A 24,424-nucleotide genomic window follows, 5' to 3' on the forward strand; every position below is an offset into this window, starting at 1 on the left:
CACACAATTGCTTCTCACGACCACTTAGGACCGGCTGTGAAATCACTGACACGGGTCAACAAGAAAACATGTAGAAAATGTCACCCACAATACGAAAGGCCTGTCCACAGGAACTGTGACTCCAAGTATTGAAAAAACTAAAAGCAGGCTCGGACTGGCCCACCGGTGTACCGGGGAATCCCCCGGTGGGCCCCCGAGCCCTGACTTAAAGTTTTGATTTTTACCAATGCAGATGCATTGGTCGGGGCCCAATCGGGATGGCCAGGGGCCCCAACCGGGCACCTGGCCAATGCATCTGCCTCCACACACAGGGGCCCCCATTAGCTGATGCTGAAGAAGTACACATCGGAGGACAACGTGTCTTTCTTCAGCATCAGCTAATGGCTTCTCCCTTCACTTACCTGCAGCTGCTGTCCTGTGAGATCTCCCCTGCTGCACGCACGCACGCACGCACTTCCTCCCCCTCCCCCCTCCTCCTCACACTGAGTCCTGTTACATCGCAGCGTGTGGGGAGGACAGGGAGCCGACTGCTGCTGGAATAGGTGAGTAAACTCTTTGTAAAATCTGTATGTTTAATATGTATATATGTACATTTGTGTAAAGTATGTGTCTTGTATACTGTGTGAGTACTGTATGTTTGTATACAGGTATGTGTGAGTATATACTGTATGCTATAATAATATGTATGTATATATGTGTGTGTGTGTGTATATATAGTATTCATACAAGTATATATATGACTTATATATGGTATATGAATGTATATAAATGTATATGTGCTATAGTATTGTATGTGTATATTGTATTGTATATGTGTGAGTATATATGGTATATGTTTAAGGCCTGGTTCACATCTGCGTTCGGTGATTTGTTTGGGGAGTCTGCATGGGAACCCCCTCCCCCTTTAACGGATTACCAAACGCATTAGCAAGCGGTGTGTAGTGAAAGTACGCGGACCGCATAGACTATAATGGGGTCCGTGTGCTTTCCACGTGGTGTCCGCCTGAGTCATGTGGACAGGAAAGTAGATTGTAAAGTACTTTTCTGTCCGCATGTTGTATGCAGACGCCGCACGGAAAGCACATGGACCCCATTATAGTCTATGTGTGCTTTCACTGCATATCACTTGCTAATGCGTTTGGTAGTCTGTTTGGGAGGGTCCCCATGCGGACTCCCCGAATGGATTACTGAACGCAGATGTGAACCAGGCCTTACTGTGTAGGTATATAGTGAGTGCAATCCCATCCACGCATTGCAGAAAAACACACACGGCGGACACACTGCAATTTCCAAAACTGTTGCGGTTTTGGAAATTGCAGCATGTCACTTATATCTACAGAAACACCTGCAGTTTCACTATAGGTATAAGGCTAAGTTCACACGGGGTTTTTTGGTCCGGAACCTGAGGCAGAGGCCGCCTCAGGTTCCGGACCAAAAAGCGGGTAGCCACGACTGGATGCACCAGTCACGCACTCTGCTCCAGATTAGGCCCAATAAATGGGCCTAGATGGGAGGAGGGAGTGTCTTCAGGCTGAATCGTGAGGCGAAACGACCTGAAGAATGAGCACCTCGCTTCTTTTTCTGGGAGCTGGAACAAACCGGCTCCCGGAAAAAAAAGAACTGACCGGCTCCCATTGATTTCAATATAAAAAACAAAAAAAACATTGCAAGTCTTCAGTAGGTGATACCTTTTTTAATGGCTAACTCATAATGATGACAGAATATGACGTTTCGAAGCTTTCCTCTGAGTTTCTTCTTCAGATATAACTAAAAAACACTTTCTAGAGGCTGCATATTTATAACTGGACACAGGGCTAGAATTACAGGAGGGAGGGGGGGAAGAGGCTTATTACTATATACTTATAACAACAAACAATCAATTGCCAGATCCCCAGTTCTTATCTTAATGGCTGTCTTAATGATGTGTATAAAAAGACATAAACCCACGTGAGATGTTCATCCCATTGTCCAACGTCTGGAATAGGGTCATGGCCTTGTACTCATAAATCAGTCGCTGTTTCCTTGATTTAAAGTTCCCTTTTAAGATCAAGATTTTCATGTCATTGATGATGCTGTGGTGTTCCTGGCAAAAATGATTTGGCACGGGAAGATCAGTTCTCTGTTGTTTGATTGTATGGCGATGTGAATTAATTCTCATTCTGAGTTTCTGACCAGTCTCTCCAACATACAGATTTTCAGTGGAACATTTGGTGCAAATGATCAAATACACCACATTAGGTGTGTTACAGGTGAACGTACCTGGGATTTTATATTCCCTGTTAGAGTTTGGGATCTCTATCCTGTCAGTGGTCAGTATGTGGGGGCAGGTTTTGCACCTCTTCTGTCCACATGGGAATGTTCCTTTGTTAGTTGGAGGTGACAGTGAGCTGCTAATAATCATATTCCTGAGGTTTGGTGGCTGTCTGTAGCATAGGAGAGGGGGGTCAGAAAATATGGATTTTAGACGGTTGTCTTTTTGCAGTAGTGGATGTAATTTGCGTGTGATTCCTCTCAGCGTCTCCAGGTGTGGGTTGTATGTGACAACCAGGGGTACCCGAGTGTTCTCCTGTTTGGTATTGTATTTTAATAACTCCGATCTTGGTATCCTGGTGGCTCTGGTGATTTGGTTATCAACTGTTCTTGGATGGTAACCCTGCCTCAAGAATGTGTTTTTGAGGCCCCCAAGGTGTTCGTCCCTATCTGCAGGGTTTGAACATATGCGATGGTATCTGATGGCCTGGCTGTATACAATGGAGTTCTTTATGTGTTTAGGATGAAAACTATCCCATCTTAGGTACGTAGGGCGGTCAATTGGTTTCCGATACAGCGATGTCTCAATTTTGTTGTCCTGTATCTTGATGACTGCATCCAGGAAGTTTATTTCGGAGAAGGAGTGATTGAGCGTCAGGTTGATGGTGGGATGGAACTGGTTGAACTGTTCATGGAAGGTTTTCAGCTGTTCCTCAGACCCGGTCCAAATGATTAGGATATCATCAATGAAGCGATAGTAGGTCCGAGGCCTAATGGTGCAGGTGGAGAGGAAGTCACTCTCCAGCTTGGCCATGAAGAGATTAGCGTACTGTGGCGCCATTTTGCTCCCCATTGCGGTGCCGGTCCGTTGTAAATAGATGCAGTCACCAAAGGAGAAGTAATTGTGAGTGAGGATGAATTTTGTCAGTTTCACCACCGATTCAGCGTTCATACCTCGCTTTTCCATGAAAAACTGGCAGGCATTTATACCGTCCTGGTGTGGGATGTTGGAGTACAGGGATTCTACATCCATGGTGGCCAGGATGGTTCCATCTGGAAGGGGACCTATAGTGGATAGTTTGTTTAATAGGTCTGTAGTATCCTGTAGGTAGCTGGCTGTATCCTTCACTAGGGGTTTCAGAGTGCCCTCCACCCATCCAGAGATTTGTTCAGTGAGCGTCCCCACACATGAGATGATCGGTCTCCCTGGGTTCCCAGGTTTGTGCAGTTTTGGAAGCATATAAAAAGTCCCTGTCCTAGGGCTTGCTGGTATGAGGCTGCTTAGGCTTATTGCTCCATCAGATAGGCCGGAGATAACCTTTTTTAGTTTTTTGGAGTACTCCACTGTGGGGTCTGAATCCAACTTGGAGTAGTAGTGCGTGTCATTCAGCTGTCTGTTCAACCAGTTCCATCCCACCATCAACCTGACGCTCAATCACTCCTCCGAAATAAACTTCCTGGATGCAGTCATCAAGATACAGGACAACAAAATTGAGACATCGCTGTATCGGAAACCAATTGACCGCCCTACGTACCTAAGATGGGATAGTTTTCATCCTAAACACATAAAGAACTCCATTGTATACAGCCAGGCCATCAGATACCATCGCATATGTTCAAACCCTGCAGATAGGGACGAATACCTTGGGGGCCTCAAAAACACATTCTTGAGGCAGGGTTACCATCCAAGAACAGTTGATAACCAAATCACCAGAGCCACCAGGATACCAAGATCGGAGTTATTAAAATACAATACCAAACAGGAGAACACTCGGGTACCCCTGGTTGTCACATACAACCCCCACCTGGAGACGCTGAGAGGAATCACACGCAAATTACATCCACTACTGCAAAAAGACAATCGTCTAAAATCCATATTTTCTGACCCCCCTCTCCTATGCTACAGACAGCCACCAAACCTCAGGAATATGATTATTAGCAGCTCACTGTCACCTCCAACTAACAAAGGAACATTTCCATGTGGACAGAAGAGGTGCAAAACCTGCCTCCACATACTGACCACTGACAGGATAGAGATCCCAAACTCTAACAGGGAATATAAAATCCCAGGTACGTTCACCTGTAACACACCTAATGTGGTGTATTTGATCATTTGCACCAAATGTTCCACTGAAAATCTGTATGTTGGAGAGACTGGTCAGAAACTCAGAATGAGAATTAATTCACATCGCCATACAATCAAACAACAGAGAACTGATCTTCCCGTGCCAAATCATTTTTGCCAGGAACACCACAGCATCATCAATGACATGAAAATCTTGATCTTAAAAGGGAACTTTAAATCAAGGAAACAGCGACTGATTTATGAGTACAAGGCCATGACCCTATTCCAGACGTTGGACAATGGGATGAACATCTCACGTGGGTTTATGTCTTTTTATACACATCATTAAGACAGCCATTAAGATAAGAACTGGGGGATCTGGCAATTGATTGTTTGTTGTTATAAGTATATAGTAATAAGCCTCTTCCCCCCTCCCTCCTGTAATTCTAGCCCTGTGTCCAGTCATAAATATGCAGCCTCTACAGAGTGTTTTTTAGTTATATCTGAAGAAGAAACTCAGAGGAAAGCTTCGAAACGTCATATTCTGTCATCATTATGAGTTAGCCATTAAAAAAGGTATCACCTACTGAGGACTTGCAAAGTTTTTTTTGTTTTTTATATTTTATAACCACTGGCTAACACGGTACCAAAACAAACATTGATTTCAATGGGAGCCATCTTTTTGGTCAGGATTTTGAGGCAGATACGGCCTCAAAATCCTGACCAAAAATCCCTGCGTGAACTTACCCTAAAGGAAACAAAGTCCTCAGAGGAAACCTCTGTGGAGTTTCTGCAATAAGCACTGCAGGAAAAACTGATGTGTTGCCGCCGGGGTTTTTCCCGCAGCGCTTTTTGCTTTGTCTTGCTACATGGGGCTTTAGGCTGACGCTAGGTTCACACTAGTGTTCGGCAGTCCGTTCTCAGCTTTCCGTCTTCTGCATGTAGAAGACAGAAAGCTGTCAGACCGGGTGCGGCGGTGTGCGTTTTATGCTCTCCGCCGCAAAACCGTTTAACCGCTAAGGACAGGTGAGTATTCTTTTTTTATTTATTTGTTTTTTTTATTTTACACCTCCCTCCCACCACATGAGTTGCTCCAATTCCTGGACACCACTTTAAAGGATGTATCCATCTTTCTAATATTGATGGTCTGTCCTTAGGATAGGCCATCAATATTACATCTGCAATGATACATCAGCCTGGACCTCTGCAGATCAGCTTTTCCAGGACACTTCAGCTACGGGTAATGGTAACATTTCTAGGAGCCATGCTGTTCACTTGCCATACAGGCTGTAGCAGTAGGTATATGTAGTGCGCATGGTATAGTGCGTGAGTAGCATGACTCCCAACATGTTATTACCTTTAACCGCCCTGTCTCGGTACCGCTGATCTGCAGGGTCCTGGCGGTGGGCCCCTAGAAACAATTCCACTGGTGGGCCCTAGACATCCCAGTCCGACCCTGACTAAAAGTGAAATGTGTAAAAAAAAAACACTGTCAGAGACTCCGCCCTATGGGAATAGTATGACCCATTGTATGAGCCCCAATAAAAATATGCGGGTTTATTTATATGTGCAGTATTGGGGTATTTCTGGAATAATGACTATATAAACCATGATGTCATTATCTGATCTCAATATATTGTTCTATATCTGAAGTTACAGCTAAATTCACACATGTGTGTTTTTCAGGCTAAGGCCCCACATTACGGACTGCAGCAAAAAAGAAGTGCTACTGGAAAAACCACCACAGCAACACATCGCAGGGTTTTCCACATTGCTTTTCACAGAAAATGTACAGAATTTTCCTCTGATGATTTTCTGCTTCCATTATACCAAGTGGCATAGCTGCGGGGGATAGATGATGGCTGCCCCAGGCCCATTGACTCTGTGGGTCCCACCCCCAGACACCGATCTAGTTAAAACGTATTCTAAAACTTATCTGTCTGTCTTAAAGTTCTGTTTTAATGAATGGGAATTTTCTGCTACCGTATCCAGCCTTATGTAGAGTATATATCGTTGCTGTTGGGGTGATGGACATTTAGAGTATATTGAGATGTATTTGGGTACTAACATGGTAAATGAATGGAAGAACGATCAAAGTCCAAACACGTAAATTTTAAGTAAAGTCAGTTTTAATATTTGAAGACTTATAACTCTACTTCTTATCAAAATTTATTGCTGAAACTTTTATATATTGTCACAAAACATTCAAAAATGTTGTTTTTAAAGTTTCTAGGCTTCATCCTCAGAACTTCTGTCCTTAACCTTGTCACCAGAGGGAAGTTTGCTGAAGAAGTCCTGTGTAGCCTGACCACAGAATCTCTTCAAAACTTGCAAATCAGCATATTTGGCTTTGCTAATGGGCAAAAAGTAATCGTAATTTTGCCCCAAGCTTGTGCCTGTGCATGCAGCTGACTTTCTTCCTCTTGTAGTTTGTTCTCTTTTTTGCCAGAACAGGACTTGTTGTCCAAGGACCATTGTAGGAAGTGCGGTACTTCATTAGTCCTTCGTTCTGTTTCGCAGCACTCTGATCGCTTTTTCATCTTAGGGTAAGTTCACACAACTGATACGCTGCCTGATTCTGAATGTTAAAACACGTTCAGAATCAGGGCGTATGAAGCTGTTCCCATTCATTTCAATGGAAAGCCGGCATACGAGCGCTCCCCATTGAAATGAATGGGCTGCTTTTTTCACTACGAGCGCTCCCATTGAAGTGAATGGGAAGTGCTCGCGTGTACGGCTCGGCATGAGCAGCACCCTTAGAAATCAATGGGACCTGTTTTAACGCCGCTCATTCTGAACGAGTTTACATTCAGAATGAGCGGGGTGTTTTCTCCATGTGAAGGCTCCTTTACGCTGTATATGGAAGCCTAATACAAACATGGACTTTCATTGCTTTTCCAACTTTTAACTGGCAGCCTATAGGTTCAAGCGTCATACACTACAGGGCGCCATCATCTCAATTTGACAAATTTTAGGACCTTAATCGTTCTTCCATCTGACTCTTCAAATGTGTTTGGTATGCCCTGAACCGTATAGGGTAAGGGCTCTGGACTTGCTGGCTGGGTTTTGAAGCTGTTTGTAAATATTTTGAAAAGGTGACGAATTAATGAAAGGTAGGGGAGGAGTTGTTTTAAGGGTCTATTTAAGAAAGGGGCACGTAGGTGGGTGCTAACCTTCTGCTTAGCCTAGGCTGGTGAGAGGAACACCCACCCACCCTGCCCTTCTGGTTTGGTATGTGACCCGTTTTTTGTTTGTCTTGGTTATTTTCTTTTGTAGGATTTTGTTGTCACAGCATGGCGGGTTATCATGCCCAGGAAGCTGACAGAAAGTACTACATGCCTGCTGATAGAGCAGGGCATTCAGGTTAAAGTGATTCGGATTTGAAGATTGGGCATGGTTGGTCTAATTTTGGTTTATTTTGATTTACAATGTTTACTAAATAAATAAAGCTGTGGCCTTCCCACATATACCACGTACTTGATGGTTTAGTGTGTTTCTTTGATAGGGTTAATATTCTAGTCACCTAATTTCTACTGGGTATATATACACTCACCGGCCACTTTATTAGGTACACCATGCTAGTAACGGGTTGGACCCCCTTTTTCCTTCAGAACTGCCTCAATTCTTCGTGGCATAGATTCAACAAGGTGCTGGAAGCATTCCTCAGAGATTTTGGTCCATATTGACATGATGGCATCACACAGTTGCCGCAGATTTGTCGGCTGCACATCCATGATGCGAATCTCCCGTTCCACCTCATCCCAAAGATGCTCTATTGGATTGAGATCTGGTGACTGTGGAGGCCATTGGAGTACAGTGAACTCATTGTCATGTTCAAGAAACCAGTCTGAGATGATTCCAGCTTTATGACATGGCGCATTATCCTGCTGAAAGTAGCCATCAGATGTTGGGTACATTGTGGTCATAAAGGGATGGACATGGTCAGCAACAATACTCAGGTAGGCTTTGGCGTTGCAACGATGCTCAATTGGTACCAAGGGGCCCAAAGAGTGCCAAGAAAATATTCCCCACACCATGACACCACCACCACCAGCCTGAACCGTTGATACAAGGCAGGATGGATCCATGCTTTCATGTTGTTGACGCCAAATTCTGACCCTACCATCCGAATGTCGCAGCAGAAATCGAGACTCATCAGACCAGGCAACGTTTTTCCAATCTTCAATTGTCCAATTTCGATGAGCTTGTGCAAATTGTAGCCTCAGTTTCCTGTTCTTAGCTGAAAGGAGTGGCACCCGGTGTGGTCTTCTGCTGCTGTAGCCCATCTGCCTCAAAGTTCGACGTACTATGCGTTCAGAGATGCTCTTCTGGCTACCTTGGTTGTAACGGGTGGCTATTTGAGTCACTGTTGCCTTTCTATCAGCTCGAACCATTCTCCTCTGACCTCTGGCATCAACAACGCATTTCCGCCCACAGAACTGCCGCTCACTGGATGTTTTTTCTTTTTCGGACCATTCTCTGTAAACCCTAGAGATGGTTGTGCGTGAAAATCCCAGTAGATCAGCAGTTTCTGAAATACTCAGACCAGCCCTTCTGGCACCAACAACCATGCCACGTTCAAAAGCACTCAAATCACCTTTCTTCCCCATACTGATGCTCGGTTTGAACTGCAGGAGATTGTCTTGACCATGTCTACATGCCTAAATGCACTGAGTTGCCGCCATGCGATTGGCTGATTAGAAATTAAGTGTTAACGAGCAGTTGGACAGGTGTACCTAATAAAGTGGCCGGTGAGTGTATATATATATATATATATATATATATATATATATATATACTGTACATGCATCCAGCAAGTCTTACTTGTAAAAATTGAAAAAAATTTGGGTAACTTTTTCAGATGTGGAACGTGATCTTTAACTCCACCCGACCACAATGTCTGAATATACCCTCCTTGTCTCCCACAAAAAAAAAAAATGCTGGCACGCCTGCCTCCAATTCCAGAGGTGCCGCCACACCTGCACAGGCATCCTGAGCAGCTATTGTTCATCCCAAACAAACATCATGGTTGCCTGAGGTCTTTTCCAGGTTCCCACAGACCTGTTGCACTGAATGTCCTACATATCCTCAGCACATACAATCCCCTTTAGCCTCTACTACATAGCCACATCACCCCTCCATACGACTCGCTCACTGACCCCTAACACTCTGATGATTTTCCGATAAAAATCAGGTAGTTAACTAGACCAAATACCAGAAAGGATCCCTATAAGAGTAACAGCACGACTTCTCTTTCAGAGACAGGCCCATGACAAGTCAGGGTAAATATCTTCCTATGGATTGCCTTTATTCCAACAGTATTCTAACTGGTTTGCAGGGATGTTGTAGGATTGCAATGCAGAAGATAGTCCTATGCTGCCCTCTAGTGACAACTTTAATAAGTAGCAAACAATGCCCACGTGGCTGCAGGGTATGGGGGCACTCGTCCACATCAGGGAGAGTGTTTGCCTACATAGGCAGCACGGAGACTTACAAGTCATTCCTGCTCCACACGTGGCTGCATTAATGTAATACAACATGATACCTCCGTGTCAATATTAGAGATGAGCGAACAGCGTTCCATCGAGTACATGTTCGGATATCAGGCTGTTCGAGATGTTCGATTCCAGTCAAACACCAGGTGGCAAACTCACTAAAAATTTGATTCCCCTCCCACCTTCCCTGGTGCTTTTTTTCCCCAAGAACTTCGCAGCGGAGGTGGGACAGGAACTACGATAACGGAGGCATCGAAAAAAATCGGAAAAAGTAATTGGCTGCTGAAATCAGGTGACCTCCAATTTATACAAATAGTGGATTTAATATCCGGTTCATATGAGACTGTGAACTATGTGACTGTGAGACAGGGATAGATCTACAGGCAGGGTTAGCTAGATATTACCTTTATTTAGGTGGGAATGTCACTCACCCAGCTCTTTTGGGCTCTATCTGGTCAGGATCCCTGTCAGCTTGCGATATGCGCGAGCTTACTTTTTCCCATAGGAATGCATTGACCAGTGTTGATTGGCCGAATGCCATACAGAGTACAGCATTCAGCCAATCAACGCTGGTTCTGCCGGAGGCTCAACTGTGAGGAGGCGGAGTCTAAGATCGGACCAGAATGACGACTGCTGTGGACCGATCTTAGACTCCGCCTCCTCACAGACGAGCCTCCGGCAAAACCAGCATTAATTGGCCGAATGCTGTACTCTGTATGGCATTTAGCCAATCAACGCTGGTCAAAGCATTCCTATGCCCAGATGTAGCAGTGCTGACCGTGCGCTCAGCTCAGCTACACCGGAGATGCAGCTGAGCTGAGCGCACGGCCAGCACTGCTACACCAGAGATGTGAACTCTGCTGCACACTCAGCTCTGCTGCATCAGAGATATAGCAGAGCTGAGTGTGCGCTGAACCCTGCTGCACACTAAGCTCTGCTGCAGTAGAGATGTGCTGAACCCTGCTGCACACTCAGCTCTGCTGTATCTCAGCAGAGCTGAGTGTGCAGCAGGATTCAGCACATCTCTGATGCAGCAAAGCTTTCAGCTTGGCTGCATCTCCGGTGTAGCCGAGCTGAGCACACGGCCAGCACTGCTACATCTCGGCATAGGAATGCATTGACCAGCATTGATTGGCCAAATGCCATACAGAGTACAGCATTCAGCCAATCAACGCTGGTTCTGCCGGAGGAGGAGGAGTCTAAGATCGGTCCACAGCAGTCTGCATTCTGGTCCGATCTTAGACTCCACCTCCTCACAGACGAGCTTCCGGCAGAACCAGCGTTGATTGGCCGAATGCTGTACTCTGTATGGCATTCGGCCAATCAACACTGGTCAATGCATTCCTATGGGAAAAAGTCAGCTCCCGAATATCGCAAGCTGACAGGGATCCCGATGTAATACAGTGACTTGGGCATGTTAGATGCCCCCAGACATGCTTCCCTTGCTGTCCCAGTTGCATTCCAGGGTGTTGGCATCATTTCCTGGGGTGTCATAGTGGACTTAGTGACCCTCCTGAGTCGAATGGTGGTTTCCCCCTAAACAAGTATTTATTCCCCACTATAATGGGGTTCGATGTTCGATCGAACAGTCGAGTATTGAGCGGCTACTTGAATCAAACTTCGAACATTTCACTATTCACTCATCTCTAGTCAATATATTGTAAAGTATATATAAAATCTCCAGGGCAGATAAACTAAGACTGTCTATCTTTTAGAAACTGTAACATGTAGACTGATTATCTTTATACTATTATTAGTTGGCTTAGTTTCTAACAAAATTTTGGTGCAATTTCTGGCTCATAATTTATTACATTTAGCGACAGCCTCTTTTCAATAGTCTGCACCGACATGGCTTATGAGCCACATATACTGCCAAAAAGTGTTTAAGGCCCCAGGTTGCGAATACGCAGCAATGCGGAAACACAACAGCAAAAAATGTTGCGTTTAACAGCACCTGCAAAGTGGATGGGATTCTGACTAGTCCCTTCAACACATTGCATAAAATATATCTGTAGCGGAAATGCTGTGATTTCAAAAACTGTTGCGATTTTCTAAATTGCAACATGTCAATTATACCTATGGAAACGCTGGCGGTTTCCCTATAGGAATAATAGGGGCAGAAAGTCCGCAGAGGAAAACTCTACAGACTTTCTGTGAAAAACACTGCGGAAAAAATGCTACAGCTAGTTACGTGAGACCCCAGCCTTAGATAGTATTAAAGGGATATAATTGTTGGAATCCCATTTTTTCTCCCTAACACGTAGGAATAGCCTTAACAAAAGCTATTCTTCTTCTACTTTTAGAAGTCTTCTCCGAGCTGCCATTCGGTATAAATCCCGGTTTTCTTCTGTATGCAAATAGTTCTCTCGAAGCACTCAGGGCGGTCCCCAGCGCTCAAACAGCACTGGAGGCGTCAACAATGCTGCGAGAGAAATGTCCAGCGACGTCTATCTTCGTCTAGAAAGACTCTCTCCGCGTCTTCTTCCGTCCTGGGTTTCAAACTTTCGCATGCACAGTTGGCTCTTCCATCGGGCCTCGGGCAGAACCAACTGCACATGCCCGTGGTCAGTTTTTTGTGGCCTCTTACACAGCGCCATCTTGAAAAAAAAATGCGTATAGGTGTCTGTTCAGGGAGTCCCCAAGTGGACTCCCCGAACGGAATACCAAGCGCAGATGTGAACCGGGCCTTACAAAGCCAGGAGAATACATCAACTTACAAAAGTAAGTAAGAACACCAGAAACACAACTCACATTCTAATATTCCATCTTTATTTGACTAATGTGACATCTTCAGCATATAGTTATCATGTAAGTTATATATAAAATATAAATATGAGGTATTAGATATTACTGTACATTGTTATTCTAGATGTTGCGGTTCTTCACACAAAACAATTCAAATAAGAATATTTGGGGTCTGCAAACAAATTAAAGTAAAACTTTTTGACAAACATTAGAAATAAGCTCAGGGTCTACTCCAAGGAGTGAAGGCAACATTACAAAATACTGTATGGACCCCACATCCTCCCCTTCCTGGTGAATCCCCCAGCTGTATTATTTAGGAACGATACAAAAACAGTAATAAGTAAAAACCTAAATGACAAATACACAAAGCCCAGAGTAAGCATTGGCGCTGCCCTCGGCGTCATGTGTGGCAGCCACACACACCTACCAACCTACCCACATTTCCCCTTCTGACCCCCCCCCCCCCCCTCCCCCATGGGGAGCATCATGTTTGGAGTTGTACTGGGAAGTATTGGTATAAAAGCAAGAAGGGTAGAAGAAGCAGCCAACTGGAGAAGACATCACCTGTAAGTCATTGGATGTAGAAAAAATTCCAAGTGCGCCAGAATCTATGGAGTGGCGCCTATTGAAAGATGCAATGAATTGGAGTTGGTAGAGGTGGTGACAGCTCTTCTATAAGCATACATCTTTTTTGTATATGTGAACGATAACATTTATGTCGCTTTACTCTTTGGGTGTGCACTTCCTTTCGTATGTGCCTGCTCGGCCTTCCTTGGCATTTTCTTAAGGTGCGTCATTTCCAGCCAAAGACGCCGTGAAAGTTTGTCCCATCTGCCTGCATTTAGTTTATGGCAATAACATGCAGATTGTCTTGTCTTGCATGTGTTGTTCCACTTCTTCTACTTGGATGTATTGGCCTGCAACCTATGATACGCGCCATAGCCCAACAAAGAGGTGACTGACTGGTTCCACACATGAATGATAATGGAGACCCCACACCGTACAGGTGTTAGCCATTGACTACCTGGATTTCACAGCCATGAATATTATATACTACATCAAAGCCTTTGGATTTTTACTGTGATATCACTATTTTCTTGGAGCATAAGTTCATGAAGCTCAACACTGTCGATTTCTTCAGTATTATTCTTACTTGAGTAATGGTGTTTAAGCATTCTTCTATCCGTATAGGGTTCTTTCTGAAGAGAAAAACAGAAAACATTCACTATCATACTGCTAGATAATCCAATAGAGCCACCTTTCCCTGAAAAAATTGCTTTTTGACAATATAAAATGGAGAAACTTGATTCTGGTATCATATGGAAGAGGAGATTCATATGTTTCATGTGACTGTGGTGTAACTACCGTGGTTACAGTGGTAGTAGCTGCCACAGGGCCCAGCGACAGCCGTTACCCCTGCACGTTTTTTTTTTTTCCTTAATAGGCTCCTAAATATCCCCACACCTTCAAGGTCCCTATACCTTCCCTACCATAACTAGAAGATCGGCAGTAGATGCAGGGCTGCAGATGCTTCTTGTAAAAGCTTCCGCACACAGCAGCTTCCTGTTCCGCCCCTCCCCCTCCTCAGTATCTCAGTGTGAGGGGTGCATCCTGTGCGATGTATCTGCTCTCGTCACTGCTAGACTGCACAGCCACATGTAAGTATATTTTTGGATAAAATATGTATAGATGTGTATATGTGTTTACATTATGTGTCTTATATACTATGTGAGTCCTGTATGTGTGTAGATAGGTGTGTGTATATGTTGTATATGACTGTATGTGTGTGAGTAGATGTGTATATGTGTAAGCATATAAAGCATATCAATGTCTGTGTATCTATCTATCTCGTGACACATGAGGAGGTACCCCTATGAAAAATTGCTAAAACATAGCTTTTAATAGTCCAATTAAAATCTCCAAAAGTCGTTCCCCCCACAAATAAATAAAAGAAAATACAGAGGGTGGGGATTGTGTATTCTCACAATCTCCCAACCCTATGTTTAAGACAGGATGACAACTGAGGGGAGGGTAAGAGTATCTCTAGTTATTTCTGTGTTATTACCTATGAAATCACACTGGCGATATACTGACACCAGAACTCATATGAGACCCCCACTCCGTTTCCCCTCTGACACTCAATAAAGAACCTATGCAGTCCTAACCTATATGGCAGGGCTGCAGTCTTTGTGGTTTTAACCGCAATTTATTATTTTTGACGCTCTATTGAAATATAGATATCACTCTCCTGAGGAGTCATAGATGAAACGCGTAGAGGGATAGACCGTAATATCCAGTGTAAAGCCCCTGGCTGTGACCAGTGCCGGGGCTTGTTTTACTGAATCTATGCAGCCCGATCATAATTCCCCCAGCAATAGAGAGCCCCCTTCAATTGATTGGAGGGTCTTTAATATGAAGCTCGCAGTGGGGGGTTTCAAAGGCTAGAGGTGGTACAGAATTTTTGTTGGATACTACCCACAAATGATGATTGGGATTACAACGTATCCCTGCTATCACCACTAAACACCTGACCGACCATTGCCATATAGGTTAGGACTGCATAGGTTCTTTATTGAGTGTCAGAGGGGAAACGGAGTGGGGGTCTCCTATGAGTTCTGGTGTCAGTATATCACCAGTGTGATTTCATAGGTAATAACACAGAAATAACTAGAGATACTCTTACCCTCCCCTCAGTTGTCATCCTGTCTTAAACATAGGGTTGGGAGATTGTGAGAATACACAATCCCCACCCTCTGTATTTTCTTTTATTTATTTGTGGGGGGAACGACTTTTGGAGATTTTCATTGGACTATTAAAAGCTATGTTTTAGCAATTTTTCATAGGGGTACCTCCTCATGTGTCACTAGCCAATTAGCTTGGTACTACCAACCCAGTGTGTGCACATATCTATCTATCTCCCATCTATCTATATATCTATTGATCCTATCTACTATCTGTCTCCTATCTATCTATCTATCTATCTATCTATCTATCTATCTATCTATCATCTATCTATTTATCACATCTGCGTTCAGGTTTCCGTTTGTGGCGTCTGCTTGGGACCCCTCAAACAGAAACCTATACGCATTTAAAAGTGGGTTACTTCAGGGTCTCCAATTGTTATACTCTGGGGTCTGAAAAGACCCCAGAGTACAATAATTGTTCATGAGTGTTCATTATGGGGCATAGTGGTGTGTGTAGGGGCAACTATGGGGCATAATAAAGCGCGCAGGAATGCGGCGGACGTTGGTCGGTCGAGGTCTTTAGTGTCAGTCAGGAAGGGGGGGGGGCATGTCAAAAGTTCGTCACGGGGCCCCGCCATTTCTAGTTACACCACTGCATGTGACACATAGTTGTACCTATATTATTTCCAGAGAGAACATCAGTAGAAAGTACAGTCAGGATTAGGAGGAGCTGCAGATGTAAGTATATAAATATCCCAATCCAGACAAGTCATATCTCTGGAAATAACAAAAGTAGAACTGCAACCTTATGTACAGCTGTATATATATATATATATATATATATATATATATATATATATATATATATATATACACACAGTCCTATGAAAAAGTTTGGGCACCCCTATTAATCTTAATCATTTTTAGTTCTAAATATTTTGGTGTTTGCAGCAGCCATTTCAGTCTGATATATCTAATAACTGATGGACACAGTAATATTTCAGGATTGAAATGAGGTTTATTGTACTAACAGAAAATGCGCAATATGCATTAAACCAAAATTTGACCGGTGCAAAAGTATGGGCACCCTTATCATTTTATTGATTTGAATACTCCTAACTACTTTTTACTGACTTACTGAAGCACAAAATTGGTTTTGTAACCTCAGTGAGCTTTGAACTTCATAGCCAGGTGTATCCAATCATGAGAAAAGGTATTTAAGGTGGCCAATTGCAAGTTGTTCTACTATTTGAATCTCCTCTGAAGAGTGGCATCATGGGCTACTCAAAACAACTCTCAAATGATCTGAAAACAAAGATTGTTCAACATAGTTGTTCAGCGGAAGGATACAAAAAGCTGTCTCAGAGATTTAACCTGTCAGTTTCCACTGTGAGGAACATAGTAAGGAAATGGAAGACCACAGGGACAGTTCTTGTTAAGCCCAGAAGTGGCAGGCCAAGAAAAATATCAGAAAGGCAGAGAAGAAGAATGGTGAGAACAGTCAAGGACAATCCACAGACCACCTCCAAAGAGCTGCAGCATCATCTTGCTGCAGATGGTGTCACTGTGCATCGGTCAACTATACAGCGCACTTTGCACAAATAGAAGCTGTATGGGAGAGTGATGAGAAAGAAGCCGTTTCTGCACGTACGCCACAAATAGAGTTGCCTGAGGTATGAAAAAGCACATTTGGACAAGGCAGCTTCATTTTGGAAACAAAAATTGAGTTGTTTGGTTATAAAAAAAGGCGTTATGCATGGCGTCCAAAAAGAAACAGCATTCCAAGAAAAACACATGCTACCCACTGTAAAATTTGGTGGAGGTTCCATCATGCTTTGGGGCTGTGTGGCCAATGCCGGCATCGGGAATCTTGTTAAAGTTGAGGGTCGCATGGATTCCACTCAGTATCAGCAGATTCTTGAGAATAATGTTCAAGAATCAGTGACGAAGTTGAAGTTACGCCGGGGATGGATATTTCAGCAAGACAATGATCCAAAACACCGCTCCAAATCAACAGGCATTCATGCAGAGGAACAATTACAATGTTCTGGAATGGCCATCCCAGTCCCCAGACCTGAATATCATTGAACATCTGTGGGATGATTTGAAGCGGGCTGTCCATGCTCGGCGACCATCTAACTTAACTGAACTTGAATTGTTTGTCCAAAATACCTTTATCCAGGATCCAGGAACTGATTAAAAGCTACAGGAAGCGACTAGAGGCTGTTATCTTTGCAAAAGGAGGATCTACTAAATATTAATGTCACTTTTCTGTTGAGGTGCCCATACTTTTGCACCGGTCAAATTTTGGTTTAATGCATATTGCACATTTTCTGTTAGTACAATAAACCTCATTTCAATCCTGAAATATTACTGTGTCCATCAGTTATTAGATATATCAAACTGAAATGGCTGCTGCAAATACCAAAATATTTAGAACTAAAAATGATTAAGATTAATAGGGGTGCCCAAACTTTTTCATAGGACTGTATATACCCTTTAAGGCTGGTTGCACATGCCTGTGTGTCTCTGGCCAGCTGTGAATTAAATAACCTCTCTTAAGGCTATTCAACGTGGGTTTAGCTAAAAATGGGATTCTAAAAACCCATCACAGTTTACTTCTTGGGACACCCCTTTAAGTCATTGGTCTATAACAGTGGCTTTCACTTTTTGCAAATGTTAGTGTAGCCTGACATTTATAGAACACTCCATACTGGCTTAAAGCTGAGAACTGCAGCCCGTTTTAAAGAAATATTTTGGCACCCTGAATACTAGTCACACACTTGATACTTCATGTTCCAGAAACCCGTAGTGCTATATAAATGCCATGTTCTTACCAATACGTCAGGAATATCCTCATCTGGACAGCAGAAGTAGTGCATCGTGGTCGCAGACTTCCAAACTGCCAAAACCATTGGCACAAAGACCAGAATCACCACAAATACAGAAAGAAGCGCAATGAACACACCAGACCTTTCCCCATCTAAAACAGCACAACAACAAGGTCACAGTTATTAATGCACCCTTTTGTTTTCTTATATGGGGTAGCCTACAAATATATAGGCCAAGACAAGAATTGAGACTTTTTTATGATTGGGACATTTGTCACACAAAAGCAGAAACGTAATGATAAGACGGTATTATTCCAGCTCTTTAGAGCGGTATTCATTTTGTTGTTTTATTGATGTACAGTAAAGGTCTAATCATGTGAGAATTATACAGGGATGTAGTATTTTGTAGAATGTATGATAGTATTATTTATGCTCAGTATGAACAGATTGTTTGGACACTATATAATGCTTTCACCATATCACTGTATGGTTCACAAGTAAATACCGCTCATGTGCTCATATTATAATTCTGAGCTACAGACATATATCCTATTAATATTATAAATATGAAAGTTTGTGAGTTTAGATGTTTGTGTGTTTGGATGTTTGTTACTCAATCATACCCAAACGGCTGAACGGATTTCTTAGAAATTTCACACACACCTACATATTGGCCAGGAAGGAATAATAGGCTAGGGAGGGGGCCTGGTGGGGGGAAAATGAGACCACAGGGCCGAAGGTGAGTAGAGGGGGCGGCCCGGATTGCACATGTGGAAGGGAGGGGGGGGGAGGGGTTTAGAGTCACAGTGGTCATGGGTGGCTGGTTCTGGGGGGAAGGGGGAGATGTAGGATGTCACTGTAATTTCTAAATGGGGGCAGGGGGCCGGGGGAGCAGGTGGTGGGTAAGGGCAGGGCGCGGGTAGCGGGAAAAGGGGGGCCGAGGCGCAGCAGCGAGGCTGTGGCCTCCCGACCCACCATCCTGTAGGAGGGGCCTGCGGCGGCCGCAAGGAAAAGGATGTGGGGGGCCATGGCCCGCGCTGCACGTGGTTCACGCCAGGGTCAGGGGGGCTGCGGACAAAGTCGCGCGTACAGCTAGTTAAGACATATATATTAGTTTGTAAACACTTTGTCTTAGATTTTTAGCTAATTTGGACAGAAAAATGGTGTTTGGCAATGCTACAACTAACAGCTGTATTCACTGTCCTCCTCAGTTTTCCAACTCACGTCCTCTCCCCCCAGATTGTTCAGCTTTACCATCTACCATCACTGAGAACTATGGCTCTCTCTCCATTGTTGTACTATGGAGCTGGAGAACAGAGAAGCACTGATACAGAGAAGGGAACATCATACCTAGGACAAATCTAGATATAAATAATATTAGCGTCACTTAGAGTCATGTCTACTGGAGGAGTCATTCTGGAAGACCTCGAAATGCAGGAGGTTGCCCTCGCCTAACACATATTGATGATGCAGATGATGGTTGGTGTCTAGCCTAAGCAGTACCTTACAGTATTATGTAAGTATCATATGAGGGGTGTATTTGGACACTTTATGGTATTGCTCAAATATTTTCTTAAGTTAATATTGTATGGCAGTACTATTTGGCAATTGTTTGCACATGTTATTTAAATATAGTAGTAAGACCATGGCATTGTTTGGGCTGTGTAGCACAGTATTATTTGGGTACTATAAGTTATTATTACACATTGTAATATTATAAATATTACAATGTTATGCTTAGTATGGTTTGAGTATTTTTACACCATATGGGCACAGTAATATAATTTTATTTATGCTATATGTGACAGTTTTATTTGAATATTATATAATAGTATTTCCTAAATGCTCTCTGTCTGTATTGTTCTGGCATTGTACAGTATTTCTACAAGATGGTATTATCATTTGGGCTCTGGATGGCAGTTGTATTTATACGGTCCATGACTTACTAAGCAGCCTCTGTAGGGTAATATTAACTATGCCTCATATGGTGGTATAAAGAGTCTGCAGACTTATTATGGGTATGTAATTCTTATGTATTCTTTGAAAATTGGTGTTATTTAGACAATGTATAGCAGTATTATTTAAGCACATTGCCAGTACTGCCTTGGGAGCTCAGCATTTTGTGCAGTTTTACCCAGAAAATGGGATATTGGTGTTAAGTGAAGTCACACCTTAAATTCTGAGTCTACCTAACATTTATTAATATTATATATAACGTTCTTTGAACTGTACCTTTAACCTGGACACAGACCGGCTCACTTCTGCTGCTATTCTTACTGATAGGCCGTGCATGTGCAATAACATCCGCACAATACTCTTTGCCTGCCTCTGCCTGCTCCAGAAAAGTGTATGTATTGTAATTGTTCGTTTTCTTACATTTCATCTGCAAAAATAATAATATTTTGTAATACAGAATCCTATACAGTAAATTCAGCAAAAAAATGTTACCTTATGAAAAATTGTATTGCGTGTATAGATCTATGTCACTGTAGTTATGGCATCCCCTCTATATTATCTAGATATCTAGAGTCTTCTCACATATATATTAGGTTAAAAGTTGGTGCCAAAAATGGCAGCACGGTGGCTTAGTGGTTAGCACTGTTGCCTTGCTACATTGGCGTCCTGGGTTTGAATCCAACCAAGTGTAACATCTGCAAGTTTGTATAATTAGTCCTTAGCAGCCACACGGTGGCTCAGTGGTTAGTCTTGCAGTGCTGGAGTCCTGGGTTTCAATCCTGCCAAGGACAAAACCTGCAAGGAGTTTGTATGTTCTCCCTGTGTTTGTGTGAATTTCCATCCCATATTCCAAAGACATACTGATAGGGAAAAATGTACATTGTGATCCCTATATGGGGCTCTCAATCTACATTACAACAACAACAAAAAAAAGATGGTCAAATATCAGTATAGTCAGAAAACAGGATATTTCATCCAACATTAGAAACTAATACACATTATTGTTAGAAATATTTGCTTCTTCATATGGATATAATATGTGTATTTCTAGTTTATCATCTGGTATCAGATGCATTTCTACAACCTATTTTTGATGAACGTAATATTGGACTGTTGTTAGACAGTATGCAGCCAGCAGAGGGCGCTACATACTGAACTTTTTATGCGTAAATAGGGTGTATGTATTATATTGGGTGTATGTAATATATTGGTGCATGTTACTCTGATACTATATTAAACCATTCAGTGGCATTTTTTTTAAAAAAAATATACTGCATATACTTCCAATTACAACGGGAGCGTCCAGCAGATCTACAGCAGGTTCTATTTGGTTCCCCACTACAAATCAGAGGCTACAAATCAGAAATAAGTCTAAGGCCTTATTCACATGGCAGTTTGATGGCTGTTATGCATGTGTTTTATTTATTATTTAATGTAGATTGCAAGCCCCATATCAGGATCACAATGTACTTTTTTTTTTCATTTAAGTATGTCTTTGTAAGGGAAGAAATTCACACAAACATGGGGAGAATATACAAACTCCTTGCAGATGTTGTGCCTGGCGGGATTCCAACCCAGGACTCCAGCGCTGCAAGGCTACAGAGCTAACCACTGAGCCACCATGTTGCAATTGCACATGTTTTTTCCCTTTTTGATGGCCAGGTTCTGTTTTAATTGATCTTTCTTTTTGGTCCAACCCAAATTAACATAACTCGGACATCAGTGTGTTGGATCCATTGACTTCTGTTGGGCTGATCAAAAGGGACAAAGACAGAGCACATCTGTTTTTCTGACTGACCACCAAAATAATACAGCCAGGCTATGTTATGGCCATTTTTCTCTGTGAATAAGGCCTTAGCTTTGTGTGAATATGGTCTTAGCTTGTTGGCCGACTGACAAAATTCCGCTTGGGAAGAGACTCGGCCTGCACACTGGGTCATGTACATGAGGCCTAACTGAGATTGTGTGATGTGCTGCACATTGTAGAGGAAACATTGTATGTTTTCTGCAGCCTTCCTGACGCCATGTACATTTACCTCATCTTTTTTTTCTGTTTGCCAATAAAAGATGAAAAATTGAAAATCTGGTCCATAGTCCTCAATGTAGACTAGCAGGTTTTGTTTATCGACTTGGAGTTCTACCTTTGGAGGAATCAGGAGGGCTATAAACAGTAAAAGAATAAGTGAATTACATTGTTACTACCATGAATAAAGTCAATAATCCTACAATATTCCAATGTAGATCCTTAAACTTGGTGGCATACAGGACATAAAATACATAAGAACCTACAAATATCACCCAGAAAAATCCATCACCAAACAATATACAGTCGACTCTCGAAATAACATATCGGAATATAACATATCAGCTATAACGTATATTTTCTCAGGTCCCAACTAATCTACATGTATTTTTATCCCATTATAACGTAATACGGTTTGTATATAACGTAGCTCTTTTTCGGACCCCCGCGGCCAATTGCATGCACTTGTCTCTGACGAGTCTCTCACTGCAGTGCCCTCTGGGTAGATTAGTTCGCCGGAAGCAAGGTGTACGTGTCTTGTGTCGTGTGAAGTGCCGGTTTTCGTTGTTTATTGACGTTGGAATGCCTTCCAAAAAGAGGACTAAGCTTACTGTGCAGTATATACTTCTTATATACTCGAGTATAAGCCGACCCGAATATAAGCCGAGGTCCCTAATTTTACCACAAAAAAACTGGGAAAACTTATTGACTCGAGTATAAGCTGAGGGGGGGAAATGCAGCAGCTACTGGAAAATTTCAAAAATTAAAATGGTTGGAGTTTTTGGGTGCAGTAGATGCTGGGTGCTGGGAAAGGGGAGGGGGTGTTTGGTTGTCTGTCTGCCCCTTCCCTGAGCTTGAGGACTGTTTTTTCTTCCCCCACTTGGAATTCAGTCTGGCTGAATATAGGATATCTGCAGTGCTCCTATTAACCCCTTCCCAACGGAACAGGAGCACTGCAGATACCCTGTATTCAGTAGACCAGGCACTTTCAGACACAGGGATACCTAATGTGTTTGTGTTTCACAGTCATTTTCTACTTTTGTATGTATTCTAGGGAAAGGAGGGATTTAGAACTTTTATTTTTTTTAAAGCTGCCTCTTTTCCCCACTATTTTATGGGAGATTCTATACATTGATATTGCGACTGGTCATAGAACCCCCTCCTTAAAAAAAATGTTTTTTGGGGTTTTTTTTGCTGACTCGAGTATAAGCCGAGGGGGCTTCTTCAGCACAAAAACTGTGCTGAAAAATTCGGCTTATACTCGAGTATATACGGTAAGTCTGACATGGAGTTGCACACTGGTCAAGATCGTTTTGTGTTGATTGCATCGCGATTTCATTACATGTCTATTCTCATCGATCAGGTTGAAATCATACGGGAGTTGGAAGGCCACTCTAGCCTCAGATAGACAGATCTATCGCAGGTGCTATCGTGAATAACATATTCAGGGTCCGGCACCGTGAAATACGTTATAAACGTTTAAGGTATTCGCCTCATAACGTATTTACTTTCCCGGTCCCGACGATACGTTATATCGAGAGCCGACTGTATAAGAAACTAACAGTATATTACATTTTTTTCATTTACATACCTCCCAACCGTCCCGATTTCCGCGGGACATTCACGATTTGGGTGACATGTCCCGCGGTCCCGGTTGGAGGGAGGTATGCCTCTCTCGCTGACACATGTGGCTGAAGGAAGGAGCTGACACAGGTGTCACATCGCGATGTACAAGCCAGGAGCCGGCGGCAGCGGCAAAGCGAGGAGCTGACACAGGTCAGCTCCTCGCTTCAGCCGCATATGTGTCAGCAAGAGAGACACGCAGAGAGCGGCGAGGGAGCGGAGGAGAAGGTAAGTTTAATGTGGAGGTGGAACGTGAATCTGGAGGCAGATGAAGGAGAGGACGGCATGACACTGGGGGCAGAGATGTGGGGACATGAATCTGGTGGCACAGATGGAGAGGACATGAATCTGGGGGCAGAGATGTGGAGACATGAAGCTGGGAGCAGAGATGGGGGGCATGAATCTGGGGGCAGAGATGGAGGGACATGAATCTGGGGGCAGAGATGGAGGGACATGAATCTGGGGGCACAGATGGAGAGGACATGAATCTGGGGGCAGAGATGGAGGGGACATGAATCTGGGGGAAGAGATGGGGGACATGAATCTGGGGGCAGAGATGGGGGGACATGAATCTGGGGGCAGAGATGGGGGACATGAATCTGGGGGCAGAGATGGGGGGACATGAATCTGGGGGCAGAGATGGAGGGACATGAATCTGGGGACAGAAATGGAGGGACATGAATCTGGGGGCAGAGATGGAGGGACATGAATCTGGGGCAGAGATGGAGGGGACATGAAACTGGGGGCAGAGA

At 43.3% G+C, this 24,424-nt stretch overlaps 1 protein-coding gene across 1 annotated transcript in view; it reads right to left on the reverse strand.

Moving 5' to 3' along the window:
• Positions 1-13,613: 13,613 nt before the first annotated feature.
• The window catches only part of IL20RB (interleukin 20 receptor subunit beta), a 33,571-nt gene continuing 22,760 nt past the window's right edge, over positions 13,614-24,424 (reverse strand). Inside the window, exons 4-7 of the mRNA XM_075266794.1 lie at positions 22,063-22,187; positions 20,303-20,453; positions 18,077-18,222; positions 13,614-13,754 (exon numbers count right to left, since the gene is read on the reverse strand). Of these exons, the coding sequence (XP_075122895.1) occupies positions 13,614-13,754; positions 18,077-18,222; positions 20,303-20,453; positions 22,063-22,187 (563 nt within the window). The remainder of the gene's footprint in view (positions 13,755-18,076; positions 18,223-20,302; positions 20,454-22,062; positions 22,188-24,424) is intronic.

The sequence above is a fragment of the Leptodactylus fuscus genome, chromosome 3 (assembly GCF_031893055.1).
Source record: "Leptodactylus fuscus isolate aLepFus1 chromosome 3, aLepFus1.hap2, whole genome shotgun sequence".
NCBI lineage: Eukaryota > Metazoa > Chordata > Amphibia > Anura > Leptodactylidae > Leptodactylus > Leptodactylus fuscus.